Raw genomic sequence first — 25,727 nt, forward strand, 5'->3', positions numbered from 1 at the left:
ATAGATATAATAAAATTTGCCATAAATGATGCTTTAAAAGGAGTAATAGAAATGGATGTTGTATTTAATAGTAAATAAGTTCTTATAAAAAGATACTACTCATTAATTCTTTTAGAGTTGATAGATTTATTAGCATGTATACACTTTATATCGTCACCATTTCCGGCCTCACAGTGCTCTATTTTCAATTAGAATAATTTTTTTACATCGATTTGCTGTTTTTAACAGTAGGTATTCTGTGTACTTGTTGCTTTGTATTCGTTACTTTTCCACGCGATTTGAGAATACCGTTGCTTGTTTTTGAAGAACTCTTAATATATTGTACATTTAAATATTTGTAAAAAATAAGAAAACAAACCTAGATTTTCAAAACGGAAATATGGCTAAGGATTAACTAAGTGGAAAAGCGATGATTCACAGTTGATGAGTCCAGGATAATCTACTAGCATTAAGAATATTGAAAAGAAATATTGTTTACAGAAAATATAATGGAAGTTATTTATCATTTGGGTTTACTTGGAATAGAGATGAAATGGACCCTCAATCTCAATATGTTGTTAGCAGTGAACTATTTCGCAATCAAAGTATGAAACCATTATTTCTTAAAAGATATCTTGAATCTAAGGCTCAAACTATTGGAGAAAACCTTAACCACAACTAAAGATACCATTTTAACATTATTTAACGTAAAAGCAGCTAATGAACTTACTAATATTTTGTTATCAAATGATACAGTAAGTCGACGAATTTATGAAATGGCAAATTCCATAAAAGAGACACTTATTCAAAAAATAAAACACTGCGAGTATTTTGCATTGCAATTGGATGAAAGTATTGATATAACTCACATAGCACAAAAACATCCTCACAATATTCTGATGATGCGACTCGCTGGATAAGCGCGCATCCTCAGGACATCTCGAAATATTCCCCGAACCTCCTAAACACATCCTCCCGAGTACTTAATGTCACATCCCAGTATATCCTAAGTCACATCAACACCATATGGGATGTTCGTAGGATCTGAACTCCTACATCCTCAGGACACCCCCTAACCTCCTAAACACATCCCATTATATCCTCAGAACATCCTATCTAGGTCCCATCAACAGCATGGGATGTTATTAGGATTTAAAGTCCCACTTCCTACATCCTCAGGACATGACATAATATCCCAGTTTCCTCCTAAACTCTTCCTAACAACCGCTTAGTGTCACATCCCAGTATATCCTTAGGACACCCGATCTAGGTCCCATCGACACCATATAAGATGTTCTAAGGATTTGAAATACTAGTTACTATATCCCAGAACATCCCTTTAACCTCCTAAATACATACTCCCAACTGCTTAATCTCACATCCCAGTTATCCTCAGGAAACTTCTTTACATTCCAATGAAAGTATGTGAAGGTGTGATGATGATCTAACACCTACTTATTTTACACAGATAGTCTCAAATCCTTCTCCTATGGTTACTTTGGAAAAATAAGAAATGTTGAGAATATTTATACAACTTTTTTTTTTTTTAAATCTGAATTTCAATTTATTTAATAATTTGTAAATATATTAAAACTGAGCAAGGGACTTAAAATAAAGTATTAGTTCAAAATATTATAAGAGTAAATTTTGCTTTTATTTTTAAGATATTAAAAACCTTTCAATCATTTTTAAACGTCCAATAGCCCCAAATTGAATTCTTCAACGTATTCACAATTAATTATTCTACAAAATCAGTTTAATTTCAGTTAATTTGTATTAAAAATTCAATAATTAAAACTAGCCATTTAATAATCATTACAGATTAAATGAATCATCTTTCTTTAATACATATAAACAGTTTTTAGCCTTTTGATGGGACTGCTGGGAAATTGTTAAAAGGAAATTTAATTTTTAAAACTAAATCAATTCCTAGACACAGAATAAATAAATATGAATAAGTACTTTCGTAACATGAATATGTTGCAGGCTTTTTTATATGTTTAATATTTAGTTGTAAAAATTATGTTCTTGACATTGTTAACAATTCTCTGCATCATTAGAAAGTAACTCAAGAAGATCTTCTAAAGTTCTATCTTTTTGCTCACAAATTAAAAAAAAAAAAAAAACTGAAAGGGCTCAAATTCTAGCAGTCACTCAAAAGGACTCAAAGTTTAATATGGTTTATTAGTGGAAAGTATCAACAGAGATGGGGCAGGGTAAAGAGCAAAAACTTTTATAGGATACTGGCACCAGAAAGTTATATATCTTCTACATAATTGAAAAGTGAAGAAATATATCATGTAATTATATAAATATATTTCATGTTTAAATTGATATACCATAAATTAAATGCATTTTAAATCAATCAGATTAAAAAGTAAATATATATATATATTGTTAAGAACTGTGTGTATTGCTTTGAAAGAGCTTGGCTTGTTCAATAACAAATTAGATTTTAAAGATAAATATCTTACATTTTGCAAATGGCAAGAGCCTTGAATGAAAAGCGAAATGAGTTTACAATGGACAATATGAAGTCACATTTCGAGACCTTTTGGATTTAAAAAAAGTTTGAAAATAATTTGCACTGGTTCATTGGTATTAGTTTATGCAAAATTCAATAAAATTTACCAGTTGAAATCAGCACTAAATTAAACTTTGAAAATTTATAAAATCGTGCACATGTTAAAGTTTATCTCATCTAGTATGTTATTAATAACCATTCATTTCAAAGCAAAATAAAACAGTAATTGCCATTTGTATGACAATCATCAATATTAGTGTCAAAAATTTAAATCTGCATTTTATGCAATACAGAAAAACTGTAAAAGAATACCTACTGTGTGTTTACCATGCAATTAAAGCATTTTATTCTGCAATCAAAATCTACCAATTATTAATACTTCTAAGTATACTCAGTTTATTCTTTTTGCTTAATATATGCTGTGTAAAATTTTCCATAAATTTATTAATTTATTTTAAGATGAGCTGTATTCAACTCTCAATGTCTATGAGAATGTTTAGTTCATTTCCCATTCGGTCTCAAAAGAGAAATCAAAATATGTGGATTTATAGCACAGTAAGAGAAGCACTGCTACCTTAATCTGTGACTATATATAAAAAAATGCAGTGAATTATAGTCAACAAATAGTGAAAATATTTACATTTTATTAATGAAATGCACACTTAGACAAAAAAAAAAAAAAAAAAAAGGGGGACCAAGAAGGAGTTACCTGAATGGCACGAAAATCGGTAGAAGTGACGTACATGTACAGAAAAACAAATGATTACAGTTTGAGAAAAATTGGATGATTTATTGAAGTGATAGAGCTTCAGAAAATGAAAAAGTCAGTAACGCGTTTGTCCACCTCTGGCCTTTATGCAAGCAGTTATTCGGCTTGGCATTGATTCATAGAGGTTGTGGATGCCCTCCTGAGGGATATCATCCCAAATTCGGTCCAACTGGCGCGTTAGATTGTCAACATCCCGAGCTGGTTGGAGGGCCCTGCCCATAATGCTCTAAATGTGCTCAATAGGAGAGAAATCCGGCAACCTTGCTGGCCAAGGTAATGTTCGGGCAAGCCGCAGAAATGTGTGCAGTGTGGAGGCGGGCATTATCTTGCTGAAACGTAAGTCCAGGGTGGCATGACATGAAGGGCGACAGAACAGGCCTTAGAACTTTGTTGACGTACCACCGTGCTGTAAGGTTGCGACGAACGACAACCAAAGGGGGTCCTACTATGAAATGAAATGGCACCCCAGACCATCACTCCTGGCTGTCGGCCTGTCCGCCGGAAGACAGTCAGTTTGGTATCACACCGCTGTCTGGGGCATCTCCAGATTCGCCTTCGCTGGTCATCGAGCTCAGTTCAAAGCCGGACTCATCACTGAAGACTATTCTACTCCAGTCAGTGACATTCCAGTGCGAATGAGCCCGACACCACTGCAAGTGGGCTTGACATTGTACATAGGTCAATGGTATTCGGCGCAAGGGGCGCCGTGAGCTCAGCCCCCTTTCTGTGAGCCATCTATGAATGGTCCTTGCGGTCATTGAAGCACTATTTGCATGTACAATCGATAATAATGATGTATGGGGGACTGTGAGTGCCGCTCTGACGACGGCTCGCTCTTCACATTCTGCCATTTCTCTAGTCCCACCGCTTCCTTCTTGACACTGTGCACAGCCATGGTTCACCCACTCCTGCCAACATCGTCTAATAGCGCATCGCTTCTGCTCAAATGTCAAACTATTTGCCGATAAGACCAACCGCCTTCTTTAAGCCAAACTACACGACCTCTCTCAAATTCTGGCATCTGCGCATATCGTTCGTGCACCTGTATGCGAGGCATAGTTACTGTCTACCAGAGTACACTGAATGAAATTCATGAAGAACTTATGACTTGGAATCATAATTTCTCCTCTTAAATATTTTGCCAGTTGTGTAGATCAGATGCACTGTAGCAACAACCATTCATTCATTGGCAGCCAAAATATAAAATTTTGCATTTTCTGTCGAAACCTGTATGTATATCAATTTTTTTCCAATTTGCTTTATATCTTCTCGGTGCGTCGTGGTGCGTCTTTTCTTTTCTTTTCTGTCTTTGTCGTGTAAGAGTGGATTTCACACATAAGATTTTTCAGTTTTGCATATGTGGCAGTTTGAGAATTTACTACGTATACAATTTTTTTAATGTCTGAAAATTTTTGGATTTTCAAGGAAAGTTAAGTATTTTTTCACCTTTAGTATATAAGTATTGTTAATTTAGCAAATAAAATTACTTAATGTGGAATACAGAAAACATCTAACCACTTACCCTTGTGATTTCATCTGCAGAGAGACTTTACAAAAAGTAGTTCAGCTAGCCTGTTATAATAAATATTTATAAAAATGCTAAATCCTCCATTAACTATTAATGACAAATTTTTGTACACCTATTTATTCACATGAAAAATAAACACATTCATAAATTTATGGCACTATCTTATGATTAAATACAAAGGAACACTTTTCAAAATTCAAAATAGTTTTTATTAATTCAATTTATCACATTTTCTTTAAATTCCTGAAAAATAATTCATTTTTAACCATGTAAAAGATAATATGCATAACTCTTGAATGATAAACTGCATCTTTGCAATTGCCTTTCGCAGCACCTAAAATAAAAAAAATTAAAAAATTAAAAAAAAAAAAAAAACACTCGCAATTACTATATGTGAATATGATTCATAATTAAATTTAAACAAATGACTATTAAATACCAGAAGAATGCAAAATGAAGGAAGCATACAAAACATTTTAACATTTATTATCTATAAGCATAGCAGCAATTATTTGGTAATTCAAAAGTAGTAAAATAAACATGGGAGATGCCTTTTTAAATTTTTTGTTTATGTCAGGAACTAAAATCACCAGTTGAACATGTCAGCAGTTTTATCAATCAGCCACTGGCAGGCAACCTGGATAGCAATGTTAGCATATATAAAGTTGCTAAGATAAAGAGAGGGACAAAATTATGATTATCAAAACTTACCTAATCATAAAACTATTTTATATTTAATGTGTAGGAAAGTTCAAAATGAGTGAGAATGAATTTATTTTGTAACACAAAGCTGTCTTACAGGAGCAAAAAAAAAAAACTTGTCTCCTGAGATTAGCAAGTAAAAAATAATGTAACTGCATTTGGTAACATTTTGCTGAAAACACATAAGTAATTAGTAGCCACATGCAGAAAATAAAATCTGATCATGATAAGCAATATGCAATTTCAAACTTTTGAGTTTATCTGCAGAAATCTGTCAAAGGAGCATATATTATGTTGTAATAGTAGATGGAGCTGTTCTATTATAATCAACATTTCAGTGGTTTAAACACTAGTGGAGCAGTAAACAAAGATGAAGATTTGGGTTTTGTTTACAAAGCATGGTGGTTTTGGCACTCCAGCCATTACTGTGAACACGTTTATAACAAGCATAGCCACAACAATTGTCTATGAATATTGATGTATAAGACTGCATGAACTAATAGATTTCTTATGGTAGTATATACATAATCTTTAATCAGAGTGAAAACGAGAATAATGTGCATGCATTTCCTCTGATTGTAATATGGATTTGACCATACAAATCTCTGTCTTACAGGACTTGCCACACTCTGCAGACAGACAGTAAATAGTTATTGTGTTGCTGTCCACTATTTTTTTTTTCTTACAGCTATGAAATAAATATACATCTACATTTTAATTTTTCCTTTCTTGTTTTTTGGATTAGCTTTCAAGAAGTAGAAAATTTTGATATTATTACAATATCTGAGTTAAAACAACATTCCGAATAACAATTATAGGAGATGTTAAGGCAATGAAAATTTTAAATTAGGTTAAAAAGTAACCTTAACGTGGCATATTTTTGACTCAAACTCTACTTCAAGAACAACAAAAAGTCCCTCTTCTTACCGAATTTAATTTACTACTTTTAAATACATAGCTATTTATGAATTTTCTTCCTTGCATGTTATAAATGAAACAAAATTATATTAACACAGTCAAAATTCCTAAATACAAGTACATAAAATTTACTTAAGCAGTTTTAAGAGATAAGACACGCTGAACACATTATGAAAAAATATCTGTCGAAGAATAATTTATTAAATTTGACATCTTTTATAGTAAATTTTAACCATTAGATTATATTATTACACCATGTTATCAGTTCAAAAAGCAAGTCACATGCCTGATCTTGGTTGCAAAAGAAATACACAAAATAATAGATAGATTATTGAAAAATGAGGTATATGATTAAATGGAACAGAAAATTTGCTGTCACAGCCACATTTTTAAGTGAAATGCATTATTTAAACATTTTACAATATTTAACCCATTGCAGTCGGATTAAATTTGGAGATGGGTATCATACTGGTCGGAATTAATTTCCGTCAATAGAGCAGAGCTACATAACATGCAAGTTTACTATGGATAAACAAGATTTAGAAATTCTTTTGTGAACTTTAGATATATCTTTATTCAATACACTGATCTAGTGGTATGTTTTTGCATAAAAATTATGTTTTATAATTCTCCTTCATGTGATATTTTTCAAAACACTCTCCAACATGCAGGCCAGGTTTTCGAGTGCACGTATCGCAAAAATAATTGTTTTGGTGCATTCCACCCTTAGTCTTTCTGTTTGAACATAAACTACAATCTTTACTTTTTACATTTTCACAATGCCGCAATATATGCAGCTTTCCATTAAGTCTTTCTTCCTTATTGGAGGTCAATGGTCTTCCTGGTTTTGAATCTGCTCTGTCACGAAAATCACCTACCAGTTGTGCCACCAATTTTCGGACGAACATAAAATGTGGCATAGGTATTCTGTTTTCTCTTCTAGCTGAATTTTGGGGGATTATTTTGGAATATTTTAAGAAGAGAGAAAGTCTAATTACTGTTAAATACAATTTATAAAATATTCTTTGGAATTCTACAAGGTATTGTCAAACGTTGTCGATTTCATTACGTTCAAAAGACGACTGACTCACCACTGCATCTTGCATGGCGAGCACTGGGTCACAACTTTTGTTTAGATTCGATTACGTTATCTCCAATCGATGGAGCACCATATTGGTTCGTGAATAGGTTCTTTAGGCATTGAAGTTCGTATAGAAAAAATGTAAACTGATACATGAATGCATACAGTATACGTTTCGTATAGTTCCTTTCTGTGGTGGCTGAGAGCAGACATACAACCGGAACGGTAAAAAGGCTTTGGTGGCTGAGAGTGGACGTACGACTGCAAAGGGTTAAGATATGGCATTAAATGCAAATCTATAAGCATAGACATGAGTTACTAATTTTTTTTTTAAAAGTTAAAGAATGAACATCATGAAAGATTTCAGAAATAAGCAGAGCTTAATTTGGAAGACTTTTAGACACTTAAGATAAATAAATTTGAGACTTCTTCGTCCAAAATTAAATTAGAATTAACTAAAACCAATTTGACTGACCTTCCAAGAAATCCTTCAGCTGCAATTTTTTCAAGCTTGAATATGAAATTCTTTTCTGCATAGTAATAATAACCTAACCAGTTGAGATCCATCCCCACAGAAAATTTGATAACACAATAATAGAATTGTGAATTAATACAATAGAATAGAATAGAAAAATTAATACAGGAGTATAAAACATCACTTAAACTTAACATTAAAAACTTTGGTGCTTTCTGACTATCTGCAGAGCTATGAAAATTGGCAAAATGTTTGTTTGGTTAGTTTAAGGCTCACATCTACTGCTCTGTTTAAAAGTAGTAATACAAATAAGCATTTAATACGAAACAAGAAATTTTAGGAGACAAAAATAAAAAAATCTATATGGTTGATACTCACACATTTTTGAATCAACAGAATACTATTCAGAAATAAAGATTAAATATAAAGCATGTAAATACATGTGTGTGGTATGTATATTCATAGCTTGCTATTATCATATGTATACTCTTGCAGTTCTAGTATAAGTTGAAGCAGTGAGTGAAGATGATCAGAAAGTATCAAAATTTTTCATGTATAAGAAAAGATTGCCCTGATAACAGTACCTCAATTTTTTAGCACTGACATCTATATAGTGCATTAGAAATAAATAGTAATATATGTAAAATAAAAAGAAAATTGCATACTCTTAAATTTTTTTAAGTGTCAAAATTTATAATTAAACAGAATTTATTTCACATGAACATCTAAAAATCCACTTCTCATTCTCAACTAAAAAAATAAATAAATAATAAAACCACATTTCTCATGAAGCCCATTATTTCCTAACATGCCCAGTTCTCAAAGTTCCCAGCTAATTACTGAACTAAGCATCAATGAGAGTCATGTTCGCTAATGTTACAATATCTTTCACACTTCTTTGTTACCAAAGGTAATGAGTAGGCTTTGATAAATCTTTAACTGATACATGCTACATTTGTCTAAAATTTGTATAAATAATAAATTTAAATGAGCTCTTTATAATATACTTAAAGAAATAATTTTGTATGAAAATTTATATGTCATACAGCAGAATATTGGTCTGATTAATCATTCAGGAAATAATTCAAAATTGAGTTTGTGTTAAAATGAAAACTATAACACAAAGATAAGCAAATTTCCTTATGAACAATGTATTTTAACATTATTTAATCTTTGGCAATCACACAGTACTAATTGCTTCAATAAACATTACTGTAATTGTGTTATTTATTTTCTTAATTAAAACATTACAGTATTTTTTCTCTCCCTCTTCCTAACACCCAAAGAAAACCCAGATAAGAAATATAAAAATATCAGTAAAAATAAATTATGTTATTGTATGAAACTTTATGTTAATTACACTTATACATATAAAGGAAATCATTAAAAAATAGAACTGTAATTAAAATATGAATTAGCATGATTTACTTGATTATAAATTACTTCAAAATCAAAGATGGGAAGGGGGAGAAACTTTAATATTGGCATTTCTGAAGTAATATAAACATTAATACAGTTTGGTATTTCAGGCAAAAAAAAAAAAAAAAATTCACTTTTCTGGATAGCATGAATATTTTCATCTCCCCTTCAATGAAACATTAAGAGAAATCCATATAATTTAAACACCAGTTTATTCTGTTTCTCAGACAGGTTATGTCAACTCAAACAAACCTTAACAGTAAAATTCGGTAGTAATAATTCTGAATGTTAAGCAACTTGCAAGATACAACAAAAATTATCAATAATTATATAATAATGACAATACTACAGTAACATGAACTTAATATTAAACTGCATATGACTATAAAATAAGCCAGCATATAATAACGGTTCACTGGTTTCTAAAACAATGGGCAGGATGAAAAAATACATATATTATGGTAGCTATTTAAATTCTTCAGCTTTCCTAACATTCTCATGTTCACTTTATATAACTAAAGTAGATAAAATACAATAAAAATGCTAATAATATTTATGGTAAAATGTTAAAAGAAATCATAAGCATTTCATTGAATGACCATATTTTGTCTTCCTACAAGTTGAACCTTAAAATAACATACAGTTTAAAAGAGTGCTTAATATTTTATAAAATATTCAAAAAAGGTTAAAAAAAAGGGTACTTTTCTGTTATCAGGACCGGATTCAGAAATGTATATATGTATATTTGTAAATACGAATGTATGTGAGTGTATAAATATACACATATATGCACATACATACAAACACATGTTCATACATTTCCAAATTTGGTCCCGATAACAGAACAGTACCCCCCCCCAAAAAAAAAACCTTAAAATGTCTAATTCTCCATGTTTTAAAATTGAATTATAAACTAGATTCAACCATGCATATTTTTGACAAAACTATGGAAACTTTTATTTGTATATAATTATTCAAACTAATATAAATTTATTACTACAATAAAATGATAAGCAATCTGATCACACATAATATTTTGAAACAATGTATAAACCAGACAAAAAAATTTCAGCCATGCAATTCACTGAATCTGATAATAATAGTGCTTAAAATCTGGTTTTGCACAGAGTTTTTTTAGATTTATTTGGGGGTGGGGGAACTACTAGATATTAAAGAATACTAGATGACTTCAGTTTTTTGACACTTCATGCAGTCCACAGTAAACTGAAATCATGAAAATAAAATGCAGAAAATGTTCATTTGTGTTTGTTTAAATAGCTTCAAAATGAAAAAATTTGAATTATGAAGTTATTCCATAAAATACTATATATGAAATGTGCTTTACATGAAATGTAACTTCCATCCATAATACTTACTAAGCAACTACAGAGGAGGTAGCACACTTCAGTAGCACAGTAACAGGTTTTATCCTAAGCCTCCAGATTTTTTAATGTCTTGCATGATCTGTTAGAAATTATACCCTTTGGAACATGGCAAAAATATTAAAAATTTCTCAAAGGCTGTTAAGATAAAAGTGTTCAAACACAAAGAAATAAAACAAAACCCAAGCTTCTTGCTATAAAATTTGTATCTGAATTAGAAGAACACTTTGTAGTGGAAGTTAATCCTGAAACTGCCAGGTTTGTCAGCATATGGATACAATGGTCAAAAGGCAAGAAAATTTTTTTTAAAAAAAGAAAATAAGAAATTTGCATCTGGCATATGCAAAATACATGTTCAGCAAGCAACATTTGGCATAATGTAATATTTGCATTTTTTTTTTTTTTAATGGCAAAACAAAAACACTATCTGGCCGTAGAACATATACAAATGCTAAATGAGTCAAATTTGCTGAGTAATGTAGCAGCAAATATTATATTCCTGTGACTAATGCAACGTTGGACTTTGCGTACACCCATATTTCAAAGAATATCATACAGTCTCATTTTGAAACATTGCTTATTTTTCGTTGTTTGCTCATTCAATTTTTTATGAAACACAGTTTTAATATTTTTTAATTTTGTTTGTGTGTTGTGTTAAATAAAATCTGCAATTCTTTGGATATTTTTCCATATATATTTATTTATTTGTGGGACAAGGGAAAAATTATATTATTCTAGAATGAGTATTTTATAAAATTTTTAAGGAAAATATAACAATAAAGGCTTAAAATTAATTCTGATGACTACCCGAATGTTCTCATAATGTATCCAAAATTGGAAGACAAATTTCATTTATACGAATTTTTTTTCCAAAGTTAGGCTTAGCAGTGTAAATTGCCCGACCTCACAGGACTACGCAGCCAATTAACGTGCAGTGGCAAGAGAACGCTTCAGTAACAGAGGTGCCCGTTGCGAACGGGTTAAAATGTTAAACTGAAAATAATTATGATGAAGAAATGACACAAAATAGCCTGGTACTATATGAAAACATTAGTTGAATTTATGGCAGAATGTATGCAAAATATAATTTAATTAAAGAACACTGAATTAATATTAAATGTTTTGTTGTTTGCAAATTGTTTCAAATAACTATCATGTGTTAATATATCCAAACACTTAACCCTTTATTATGCATATACTATCTTTGAGACTTTCATTTATAAATATTCTGGTAATTTCAAAATATATTCATCTTCATTCTTATCAGTTTACCTAGACCAAACAAATGAATTTTTTCTTGCCCTCCTACTTGCAATGCATTATAAATATTTGAAAGAGAAACAATTTTTAGTTCAACCAAGTCGTTAGACAGTGGATCTCTGTTTTTATGTTACGAATTCTACAAAGCATCTGTATGACGGGGTCATGAAAGTAATGTACATGATAGCAATCAAGAGTTTGATGTTTTAATAAAGTAAAGAGCGATGTAAGAGATTCAAATAGTAATTCAGAGGAAGAGTGCATTGAATCTGAACAAGGAAGTTAATCAACTTCATCAGAAAACACTGACAGCAGATAAAGAGAAAATTTTAGAAATAAATGAGTTTTAGATAAAAGTAAACAAATGTATGAAAACAGCTCTATAGAGGGTGTAAAAACACTAGTTTTAAAAGGAAGAGTATGACAGCTAAAAAGAAAACGCAGAACTATTTTATGTATTATTAGAATGCAGAAGGAAAGGAAAAGTCTATATTTAAGAAATCATTAAAATCCAAACCCATACAAGATGATTTAGTACTTCAAAATATACAGTTTTTTTTTTTTTGTGTGTGTGTGTGTGTGTGTGTGTGTGTGTGTATGTGTGTGTGTGTGACAGGATGACAAAGTTATTGTGTAGGAAACCAACATGTCTATAGTGTTTCAAATTTAAATGTAACAATTGTATGTAAAGCAGAGATTTAGAATATTCCACTAACTGAAATTTTCAAGCAATTTTACGTTTTACTTTATAAATGATTTATTGGTCGATATGCTTCTAAAATAAGTTTAAATAATAACAACTGTTTCAAAAAGTATTGTACTGTTTTCTATTTAGCAGTATTCATGCAATTTCAATTTAAAAAAAAAAATAGCAGTTTCAATTAAAAAAAAAAAACTGAATATGGTATGCTTATGACACTATATTTTACTTATTAATAAACACTTGGATAGCAGGGCAAATCAGATATTCAAAAACACATCATTGAGATATACACATAATTCATGATGGAAAGTTAATAACTCATAAAGCTGAAGATTGCTAACACATTTAACTGTCAAAATGACATAAATAACCTGAACTCGAAATGCAAATAATGACAAATAACAAAATCGACATAAATTCGAAATGCAAAAAAGTAAACATACAAGTATTACAACTGAACTTGCCAGTCATGCAACAAAAAATATATAGCACAACTAATCCGTATGGCACAGCCAACTTGTATTTCGTTTCAAACCAGACCTTCAGCGATTTGGCGGAAGAATACAAGGAACTAGCACTTTGTATGGATAGAATGTGCAATGATGCAAAAGAATATAGTTCTACAGAACTTTCTACATTAATCCATAATAAACAGTACAATTTTATAATTTTGTCTTTATCTTATTAATTAATTAATGGGGAAATAGTTAAATAATGCTGAATTCATCTTCATTGAAATGTAAAACTTCGCAGGTATGTGACAACCATCTTTTATCTAATATTTCTGAGAATACAAACAAATTTTGGAATCTGAGAGTAATAGTTAAAAAAAAAACTGAAAGCTTTCAGATTTTACATTACGCCCAAAGGGGCATTTTTTTAACGTCTTGTGTGTTACCTTTATTTATTAAATATCATGTTCTTTGCACTTAAACCATAAAATTCAGTTTAACATCAATATCGCAAAGTAATTTTAAAATGAGCATATCTTTAGAATTTCCGATACACATCAGTCTCGCACGCTGGAGATAAAAATGTTTTTTTCTGTACAACATTGCCATTGCTCGCTTTGAAATCCTTGAGTTTGTTAATCAAAAATTCATTAAAGTTTTACAAAACATGAAATAGATAATAAAACAAATTCTAAATTTCGGTTTCCAGATGCCCATATTCGGCTGGAAACGCACGTTATTCAAAAGCAGATGGCTCTAGGTACCATTGTTTTATCTCAATGTGAGAAGCATATATACATTTATGCAGATTCTTCATTATTTATTTTCTTTAAATATAATACAGGACTCTAATATTTGGTGACACCAGTTTGAAAAGTGAACCGACATTTATCGTGAATCAATGCAAAATGCCAAAGCAGTTCTAGGCTAACATCCTTTAGGCTAAAAAAAAGTCCCCCCCTAATTTTGCCTAAATTTATAATAGTGTTTATAATTTGCAAGTAATTATACATGTAATTTAAACATTTTTTTAATAAAAAATATACATTATTTAGAATTTAGCACATATTCTAGAAAATGTTAATTCACTGAAAAAAATCTTTGCCATGCCTATATAAAATTTTTTTAAATGTTAGAAAAAATAGCAGTTAATACTAATAATGAAATAACAACAATAAATCATCAATCATATCAATATTCATCAACATAAATATTTTTATTGTACAGCACTTAGAAACAACTTAGTAAAATAAATTTGAAAATTAAATTATGTACATGTTTCAGATGTGAAATGTCAAAAAACTAACAGGTAAATTAGAAAACACATATCCTCAGAATGTTTGACAACCAAAATTCTCCAGAAAATACAGTATGAACATCCTCAGGATGTGAAATTGAAGTCCTCAGGACATCTAAGAATCAATGTCTTCAAGACATCCTCTTGCATCCCAGAACATAAACAAGACATCCATCCTCAGGATGTTAAATTATGATGTCCTCAGGACATCCGAGAATCAACATGTGTAGAACTAACTTTTAAATTATTAGTTTACAGAAGTTTTGAAGACAAACAAATCGCCGAAGATTGTTTATTTCGTGAATCTCTTGATTATTGAGCAACTGCAAATGAAATTTTCAAAGTAATTGACAATTTTATGTCCAAGAATGACATTCATTGGCATAAGAGCACTGCTGCATGCAGTAATGAAGCTTTGGCATTAACAGCAAAACATTCCGGTGTTATTTCTCAAATAAAGAAAGTTGCACCTGGAACAAAATTTACTCACTGCGCCATTCATCACGAAGCTTTAGCAGCCAAAACAATTACTGTAAACCTGAAAAGTGTTTTTTATCAAGCCATGAAAATTGTTAATTTTATTAAAATCCAAGCTTTAAATTCAAGAATATTTAGGATTTTATGCCAAGAGATGGACAGCAAGCATGAAATGCCTTTGTTACATTCTGAAGTACGGTTGTTATCCACAGGCAAAGTTTTAAATCGCCTTTTTGAACTTTGATCAAAAATTAAAATTTGAATTGCAAATTTTTATTTATTTAGTGAATTATGTTTATTTAGTGAATTATGGTTGGCACATTTAGCATATTTAGCTGATATTTTTGGAAAGTTAAATTAATTAAATTTAGAATTACAAGGACAAAGTGTTAATTTATTTTCATTTAGAAATAAAATAATTGCATTGACCAAAAAAACAAAAAAACAAAAAAAACTCGAGCTAATAATCAAACTATTGGATAGTAATATTTTAAGCTTTTAACCACTTTTAGAAAGTTTTCTAACAGAAAATAATTTGAAAATAAAAGAATTAGCATTCGACAAAAATCATTGTTTTTCATTGGTAAGTAATTTCAGCATACATTTTCCTGAAGATTATGAAATAGAAAATTGGATTAGAAATCAATCTGCCATGTACAGTGTTTCCGCTGTCAGAGGTTTAACCATACACAGGTTTACTGCAGATATGAACCCAAATATGTCAGCTGCAGTGGCCCCCCACTATATTAAGGACTGCCCTAACAAAAATAACCCCAATAAGCCCCTCTGTTGCACAAATTGCGATAGAAATCACACTTCTAGCTTTAAAGGGTGTGAAAAGTACCCTAAAAATAAATCTGATAAAACCGAGAAACCTAAAACTTTCTCCAATATGATCACAGAAGGAAAATCGTACTCCCAAGCTATTTTGACGGGAATCTATTCTGAAATGATCAACGAAGCCAAGGTTTTCTCTGACTTGGCACAGCTGGTCAATATTATTAAAAGTGCGGGTTTTCTCCAATTAACCCAGCAAGTCAAAAACCCGAAGAAAAACAATCTGGAACTCAAAAATGTTGAAACAGATCATAATGGGTCCAAAAAAAATTAAAAGGGCGCCCATACAAGTTATGACATGGAATGCACACAATGTGCTAAATAAAATCACGGAACTCCACAATTTTCTATTGACTTATGATATCGACATCGCCTTAATCACAGACTTTTGCTACTCCCTGCTTCAGTCTTAAGTCTGTAGCGTAGTTTATGTGAGATAAGACCACTTGGGTTAACGTGATATGAAATGGCAAATCAGGAAGTTGTACCATAAAAGCATAGTAAATTCTGAAATTAATGTCTTTTTACAAATTTATTGTCTTTATTTATTGTCTTTTTACAAAATTTTAAATGGTATTAAAATGTTTATGCCTTCAAAATAAAAATTTCATACAACTGGCATTTGTTATGTGCATATTGTATTGTGTGTTGTCGCCAATAAAGTCTGCTTGGCAAGACTTGCACCGGCGAAATGGAATCAACCCTTAAATCTGTAATCACTGCCAAGCATAATGTCAACATCAAAGGTTTCCATATTTTTTGTTATTCAATTGCTAATATAAAAAAAATTGTTTAGGCATCGCTGCACGAGTCATTACTCAAGTTGTCATGTGTTGATAAATATACGGTGATGAAAGCAAATATAATAAATGATGATTTGCCAGGTTGGGCATCAGGAGTATAAAATATATTAGTAGTAGTAAAGTCAACAATATTTTTATGTAGAACATTTTGATATGTATGCCAAACAGATATGCAGCTATAGAGCCAAACTACTGATCACACAAATTTATACTAAAATGATTGTTTCTTCAATAGCAAGGTATTTTATTTAGTGCCGAAGTGAAATTAAGAACTGGGATTCTCCACATTTTCTTACGGTGAAAAAAATCAAATGTGCATGGGTAAAGCATTAAAAAAAATTCCTGAAGAAAAATTTTTGTTAGTGGCTTTAAGGTATAGATTTTAGATCATTTTGGATATTGGACATCAGGATCTTGAACTTTGTATTGTACAAAACTCCTCAAGACATCAAGGAAGGAAAACTTACACATGAAATAATTCAATCAGCAGTTCAAATAATGATAAATTGGATCATAATTTCAGATGCACATAATTAATTTCCATTTTTACACATGCACCCTTTATTGATCAAGATTTCTCATTAAATCATATGAATAACTGTGGTTAGTACATGCACACTGTGCTTTTACAAATAAATAAAACTACATGTTTTCAGAGCCTTCCAGTCAAACAAATGGAGTGACTAGGTAGGCCATGAAATAAGAACACAAGTAATGTATATATACAAGATTATACAACGGACGGTATAAGCTAAAATTATCTATTTCAGTTAATGTTGATGATTGCGTTGTTCCTTAATTTTCGAATTTGATCCGGCTTATTATTTTTTGCAGACTGTAAGAGCAATACTATAAAAGTAAACTTGAACTTTCGATTATGTCAAATAGAATTTCTGATTCTGGCGCTCCCAAAGGATCGTACAAAACGAAAGTATGTTTCGATGTCCATCAAACAAAAAGTGGAATTGCTGCAAAAAATGGATAAAGACATGAAGAATGTGACAGAGAGGTTAGTGAAAATGAAAAAATTTCGATTGACAAGTTAGTCGGTATTCTAGGCACAGCAATTACAGGACTTGAACAGCGGAACTTTGTAACTGAACAAGAAATTATGTCTGTTTAAAGAATTAAAGAGAATGTATTATCACATAAAAAACGAAGCAACTTAAACAACTTACATTGAAAGAAATGTTTAATAAAGTAAACAAATAAACATTAAGCTTTTTTTTTTTTTTTTTGTAAATTTTGATACCCTTTAGATCATAAATTACGGTTTCATATTTTTAATTTTATAATTTCTGCATGCCATCTTACCAGATTTAAACTGATGATCTATAATCCGGAAAAATCGATAATCCGGAATCGCCGAAGTCCCGATGAGTCCGGATTAACGACTTTTGACTGTACATAAGCAATCATATGTTGCCGTGGAATGAATTAATTCACTTTACATTAATCCCTGTGGGAAAAATTAATTGGTTTATGAATATTTTGGTTGATAAAACTGCCTTTAGGAGTAAGTTAAATTAGTGAACTGTGGTTTCACTGTCTTTATAATCTTAATGATCATATATCATGCAAGAATATTTCTCATAAATACAATTTTATGAAACCCAATCAATACTTAACAAAATCATACGAAACATACAGACAGCATCATATTTCCAGTATGTACTGTGAAAGTCAAAAACTTTTGTCCCCCTCTTAAAAAAAGTAATGCTTTTAAGATTATTTACCTTAATTATACGACCACCAGTGGCCGAGCGGTAAAGTCACTGATCAACGGTAGTTCAGTCCAAGGTTCGAATCCCGCGAATGGGCATTTTCGTGGTTTTCCCCATGTATAACACGTGTACGAGCCAGTTTCCCTTAGAAAGTCCTCCACAGAGGCATCCCTCCCATTATGCAGATAGCCCTAGTATGCTTTGCCAGAATCTCAATACACCAAACCTTAATTATACAGTTTACTTCAATAAATTTTATTTTTCAATGGATTTAAAAATAAATACATGCAGAGTAATATTTTAATTAAATGCCAAAATGAAAGTATTTAAAAACAAACAACAAAACAGGAAACAAAAAATACATAACCTCTCACAGTATGCTAAAGAAGAAAATAATATGTAAATTAATTAAACATCCCCATTCTTAAAGAAATTAGTTAAAGGAAAAAGAATGAAAAACTACACATATAACTCTAAACTCTTTCAAATTAAAATAAAAGAACAGAACAAAAAAGAACAAAATTCTTTGGCATTCCACGATACAACACTGGCTTACATCTGCACTATATGTTTCAATTCATAAAATACTGAAATAAAATGTTAAACTACAATATTACCAAAAGCTATGACTCCTATTGCTTCAGTAATTCCTGTATTTGCAAATGCAAAAGCATCAGGAGTGGCAGGACTGAAGAATAAAAAGAAAACTCGTTATAAAAATAAGAAAAACATATGTATTCTCAAATGTAATATTTACTAAAAACACAATAATATTATTGCAATTAGAAATTACAGTGATTCAGTCAGGAGGGCAATACAAATATATAAAACAAAATCTAACTTCAAAAACTGCTTTATACCTGAATTTATAAAAAGCAAAGAATGAAATTTACAAAGTAGCAGCTGTTTATTCAATGAAATAAAATAAGGTTTAATTCTTACATTTCACCTGACATTATGAAGGCTCTAATAAGAACAAAAGACACAATAGACACAGCAAACAGTAGTGACAGAAATGAAACCTACAAGAATTAAGTGTGCATTAGTCTTAACAAATTTTAATGACAAATCACAACGAAGCTAAATCTGTTAAATTCATAAAACAGCAGCATTTCAGCTTAAAATATCACATGAAACAAACAAACTTACTATAGATAGTCGCACAATTGTTCGATACAGGGAAAGAGGCAAAGTAATGAAAAGAGTTGACATTAGAACAATGAAATGTCTGTTTCCCAATACAGAATTGCGTGATACTGAAATAGAATATGTCCTGAAGTTTTAAGAGAACAGAACTTACAATGACAACTAATGAGCTGTTAAAAGATATGTTAGTTGAAAATTGAATAGCAATTAGAAAAAAATACATGTAATGCACTATATGAAAAATAAAACTTACCATGAAACATTCTCATAAGAACTTTAGTTATTGTATCACCAATAATTATGTTATAGCTTATCATTGCTGTAAAGAAGGAATTCAAAAAAAGTCTCAACATAAAATTCAACTACTAGAATTTAAAACATTGATAAATAGTTAAAAATAAAGTGAACATACCTATTAATGGATAAAGAAACTGAGCAGCAGTTAGAAAATAATAACCAGGTTTTCCAAACTGAGACTGTATAAGAGCCTGTTAAAAAACAAAGCAAATTCAGATACTGATCACAGATACCTGAAATTCTGACAACTGTAAAGCTTAGTGTAAATAAAAGAATTTTCATTTAGCTGTGTACACAAAGGCCACATATAGACTATTGTTAATACATGCTTAACACCCTTTCCCAAACACACAGTAAAAATTAATAATTTTCTCCTAAGAAATATTTCCCTTTTATCTCTAAAATGCATGGAACCTTTCATTGAAGTCTACAGAGAAGCTGAATTTCCTAATTATTAATCTACTATAATACATTCTTTAAAATAAGTTTGAAACAGATAATTTGCAACAGCCATCACAGTAGTAATGTTATAAAATTTAAATGAAATTATTTTTCATTCTAATTGCTAGGGTGGAAAATAAAACTTCACATCACACATTTCTTTTCAAAAATTAATAAATATTGAAATAAAAATAACTTTCAAATAGAATAAATATTAAAACTGTGTCAACAGTTATATAGTTTATTTACATAACATGTAGCGATTTTTTTTTGCAAGACTGCATCTGAATTTCATTCATTCAATCAGTTCTCAAAAAAAAAAGGGGGGGAATAAGTAATGAAGATAAAGCATGCAATCCCCTTCAGCACGAAATTTCACCTTTCTTTTCAATACCGTATTTACGCGAATCTAATGCGCATCGTTTTTGGCCAAATGTAGTATTCAAAATTGGGGTGCGCATTAGATTCGAGTGCAAAGTTCGCCGATGACGTCAACCAAATTTCTCGACTACATTTACCGTTACATTTATCGTTGACACATTATTGCATAGAGGATACAAACTGCAGAGTACGTAGTCATGAAATGGAGGACAAACAGAGAAGAATGTCATATGACGCTACTTTCAAACGTAAAGTAATTCTTTATGCTGAAAAAAAAAATGGCAATAGAAAGGCAGGGAGAGAGTTCAACATAGCTGAGAGCAATGTTCGCTTGTGGCGGCAACAGAAATTGGCACTGTTTGCAACTAAAGCTAGTAGAAAGAAATTCACTGGCCCTCGCAAAGGAAGACACCCTAAAATTGAAGAAAAAGTTTTGGAATTTGTACGTGAAAGGAGAAAGAATGGACAACCTGTGACTAGTGACACCATAAGAAATAAAGCAAAAGAGGAGGCTGAAGTTCTTGGAATACCGAAACAAGAGTTTAAGGCTAGCTGTGGATGGGTGGATCGGTTTATGAAGCGGATGGGTTTATCTCTAAGACGCCGTACAACAATATGCCAAAAGCTTCCTGCAGATTTTGAGGGAAAACTACTAACATTTCAGTGGTATGTCATCACACTTCGGAAGGAAAAGAATTTTTCAATGGGCAAAATGGCAACGCTGACGAGACGGCAACTTGGTTTGATATGCCTCGTAACTACACCATTACGGAAAAGGGGACTAAGGAAGTTATCATCAAAACTTCGGGATGTGAAAAACAATGCGTAACAGTGATGCTGGCAATAACAGCAGACGGGTGCAAACTTCCCCCTTTCTTAATCTTCAAACGGAAAACATGCCCTAAAACCCCTAAGAATGAAAAGCTGTTCCCAGATGATGTCCTGATTCGAAACTAAGAGAAGGGGTGGATGACGGAATCATTAATGCTTGATTGGCTCCGAAATGTATGGAAACGCCGTCCCGGTGGGCTCTCTAATCCACCATCAATGCTTTGTCTGGACACATTTAGTGGTCATCGCAACGACGACGTAAAAAAGAAGATGAACAGCCTAGGCAGTGATCTTATCATTCCTGGAAGGATGACGTTTGTGTTACAACCCCTGGACGTTAGTATAAATAAACCTTTTAAGGGGTACATTCAGGCAGAGTACGAAAAATGGTTTTGTGAGCCAAACCGTGTATTGACCCCGACAGGAAAAATTAAGCGTGCTGCACCGCACATTGTTGCACACTGGGTTTCTGCTGCCTGGAAAAGCATCGAAGCACCAATGATTGTGAAATCTTTCAAGAAATGCTGCATTTCAAATTCATTGAATGGCAGTGATGATGACGTGCTCTGGAACGCCGAGGATGACGATGACGATGATGAGGAAAGAAGAAATGAATCTGCTTCTGACGAAGAGAGCTGCGAGGATTCCAGTGATGAAAACATTAGTGAATAAAGACGTTTACTATTAATCACTGCTTGTAAAAACTGTTAGCTAGATAGAAATGTTATGATTTATTTCATGTTCATATTTTACGATAGGTACCGTATATACGGTAGTGCTAATTAACAATGATTGTTTCACATGACAATAGCCCACTAATAGGTTAATTCTATGTTCTGCTACTTTATGTATAAATCCATTGTTGTATAAAATATGGTATCTAAATTTAAATAAAATTATCATACCATTAATTGATAGTTTATATACAAATCCATTGTTGTATAAAATAAGATTCAATAAATTCCTCATATCATTGATGCGCATTACATTCGCCGACAAACAATTTTTTTATTATTTAAAATTTTAAAATGGGGATGCGCATTAGATTCGATGCCGCATTAAATTCGCATAAATACGGTATTTTAAACATAAATTTGTGTTATATTCTTTTATTATGGCATACTCATGTTGATATTTTTTATCATCATCTTTTGGTTAGCTGAGAATAAATTCTACATAAATTAGCAAAACTGGATCCAATAATTGGATCTTCCTTAAAATTTTCTCCTTTTAATAAGTTCTTTAAATGATTAAAGCACTTTGTAAAATTAGCTCTTACAGGTGAACTTTTTTAACAATTCCATTTTCAGAATAATACTCAAAATACATAACTTTAAAATCATGTCATATGGGTCACCATGCATGCTGCAAGACTACATGAATTTCATTCATTCAGTCGGTTTTCCAGAAGAAAGTGGGGGGGGGGAACATAAAAATAAAGAGGTAATCAAAATATAAGCAGGCAATCTACCTAAGTGATACAGCATACAATCCACCTCAGTATGAAAATATGGCACGTTCCTCCCCAACATCTGAGTGGTTTGCTTGCCCATTTGTTACTTACCAGATGATTGCCGAACCCAGCTGTCAACTCATGACAAAAAATGTCACTACACCCATGAAGAGACAACACAAATATTCCCGTACAAGGATCAGATCAACATCCTTGATTCTGATACGACAATCACACTTTCCTAACCTATACATAATATCTATAATAGCATTAACATTGTAAGGATTTTTAATAAAAATGATTTTAGCAACACAGATGTTAAAGATGGAGCTGGAAATTCATATTCAGCACAATGCTCATTTTCCTGTGATGATTTTTCAATAATATACAGACTAGGTGAATATAAAAATTACAATGGGATTTTGTACACCTAATGCAAAACGTCCCTCCCTTCTATGCAGAGAAAGAGTTGGCTTCAAATGAATTTCCCATTGCCCCTTTTTGGACAGCTGGAGAGAGCCAATTTTGACTTTTACATCTTCCAAACTAAAAATTTTCAATTTTTTATGAAAAACGTTTTGCATATTGAAAAGCTTTTAAAATTAAAGATGCTCTCATGAAACATCCTCATGAACATCCTCATGAAACATATCCCTAAAATTCAGCATGCCTCAGAAAACTTTATGCTTTATACATACAGCATGTAATTTAGAAATATCCATACAAGACAAAGCAATTATAAACAGATACCTGATAAGTAGTCACTCCTGCAGCTGTACCAGCCTTTATCATGATACAAAGTGAATAGTCAGTTGCTACAGCAATTAATAGAAGCAAAATAATACCCAAGCCAATGCCTGCTTGTTGAAGTGCATACGGTATTCCTAAAAAAAAATTGTAATTAAATATGAATTAGCTTATAAAATAAGTATTACTGTAAGACCCCGCTTAACGCGGGGGATACGTTCCATCAAAGTAGAGTGTAATGCGAAACAGCGCTAAAGGAGGCTATCTTCACATGTAAATATTGGGGTTAGGGGAATATGGCTAGGAAATTAGTTAGGTATTAAATTTAAAAAGTATGTTTTTTTAATAAAAATAAAACTAAACATTTATTTCTTAAAGCCCAAATTAATACCACATTATTATTTCTTGCAAAAATAAAAACAAAATATAAATAACAAAACGAATATTCTTAAAAAAAAAAAAACAAATAAAATTCTAAGTCAGTCATATTTTAGTTAGCCTTCCGCGTTTTCAGTGTTCCTCCTTTTTGTGACAAAAGCATCTAATGTTGTTTGCCTTTTTCTTTTGCGTTGTTCTCTTAAAAGTTCTTCATAAACGGATAGAGCATCTCTAACACCACGCCTTACTTTTGAGCTCCTGTCAAAATTCGGATCATTTTCAATGAATTGATCCGTTATTTCAGTTATGGTAGACAAACTCCTTTTTACAAACGCCATCGAAAGTTCTTCTTGCTCTTCTTCTGAATCACTGCTGTCAACATTTTTGTTTTCTTCTTGTTCAGTTAATTCCTTGAGCTCATCATTAGAAAGACTAGCCGCTGCTTCTTGAATTATTTCTTCGACATCTTCCACATTTACCCCTTCAAAATATGTCTGTACAATACCGCAACAAACAAGAAATACAAGTACACTCTTTCGGATATGTATTTGAAACCTATTGCTGCATAATATTTCGGGGAATCCCCGTATGCTGCGAGCGATTTCGTGGAATCCCCGGGTTGAAATAAAAGAGCGCTAAACCGAAACAGCGTTAAGCGGGGTCTTACTGTGTTTGTACCTGAGTACACCTTCAGATACTCAAGTTTTGATCAGGTTCTCAATTTATTACAAAACATATCCAGTGTTTGAAGAAAATTTTTTAAAAGGGCTAATTTTTATTCATGTAAAAAATTAGTAAAACAACTGAAAAAGGCAGACCACCCCTCTTTTTTTTTCACACTCTTGTCTAAAACAATTTCAAAATGAAAGTGGCTGAAATGGACTGATTTTAACATACGAACATAATAAAGACTAAAGTATTTTTAAAAAAACTGAGTTCGGCTCTGCTATAAACTAATCACAAAAGTCTTCAAGAGTGATTTCCAATTCCTTTTGAAATACACATGTAATAAATTTTAAAAAATCCCATGTTGATTTATGCCTATCTCTATGCACTGAGATCTGATACGATTAACTATACATCAAAACAATATAAACTAAATACAGTAAAAAGTCCAAAATCCAGACTTCGCCAATTCCAGATTCAGGATTTTTTTGGATATTGGATCATCAGTTTAAATCTAGTAAGATGGCATGTAGAAATAATAAAATTAAAAATATGAAATCGTGATTTATGAAATAATGAAGTATTTATGATTTAAAGAGTATAAAAATTTACAAAAAAAGCTTAATATTTATTTGTTTACCATATCAGATCAAGGATGTATCTATGTGGAATGTTTCGGTTTGATATGCATGCCAAGCAGATATGCAGCAATGGAGCCAAATTACTTATCGTACAAATTTACGCTAAAATGATTGTTTCTTCAATAACAAGGTTAACATGGTATTTTATTTAGTGTCGAAGTGAAATTAAGAATTGGAACTCTCCAAATGTTTTATTAAATGCAGAGGGGGGGAATCAAACGTGCATGCATAAAGCCTACGAGAAAACGTTGTTGGTGGTTGTTGGTCCATTATCAGATCATTCCTGATAATGGACATCCGGATTTCGAACTTTGTACTGTACTAGACATTTATTCTCTCTTGTAAATATACAACATTCAGACTGTTTTAATTTTTTAAAATGTGCAACAAATATTAGTCTCACATTTTGGCTCTAA

The 25,727-nt window shown here is 31.4% G+C and overlaps 1 protein-coding gene across 2 annotated transcripts in view; it reads right to left on the reverse strand.

Annotated features, from left to right (window-relative positions):
* LOC118182530 (putative sodium-coupled neutral amino acid transporter 11) overlaps positions 1-25,727 on the reverse strand; it is a 99,766-nt gene that overhangs the window by 43,762 nt on the left and 30,277 nt on the right. For both annotated transcript variants that reach the window (XM_085808338.1, XM_085808337.1), the window contains exons 4-9: positions 23,630-23,763; positions 19,889-19,964; positions 19,730-19,795; positions 19,480-19,586; positions 19,273-19,352; positions 18,948-19,018 (exon numbers count right to left, since the gene is read on the reverse strand). In XM_085808338.1, the coding sequence (XP_085664464.1) occupies positions 18,948-19,018; positions 19,273-19,352; positions 19,480-19,586; positions 19,730-19,795; positions 19,889-19,964; positions 23,630-23,763 (534 nt within the window). The remainder of the gene's footprint in view (positions 1-18,947; positions 19,019-19,272; positions 19,353-19,479; positions 19,587-19,729; positions 19,796-19,888; positions 19,965-23,629; positions 23,764-25,727) is intronic.

This window comes from Stegodyphus dumicola, chromosome X1 (genome assembly GCF_044657685.1).
Source record: "Stegodyphus dumicola isolate Sdum_Otavi_A_Nest chromosome X1, ASM4465768v1".
Classification (NCBI taxonomy): Eukaryota; Metazoa; Arthropoda; class Arachnida; order Araneae; family Eresidae; genus Stegodyphus; species Stegodyphus dumicola.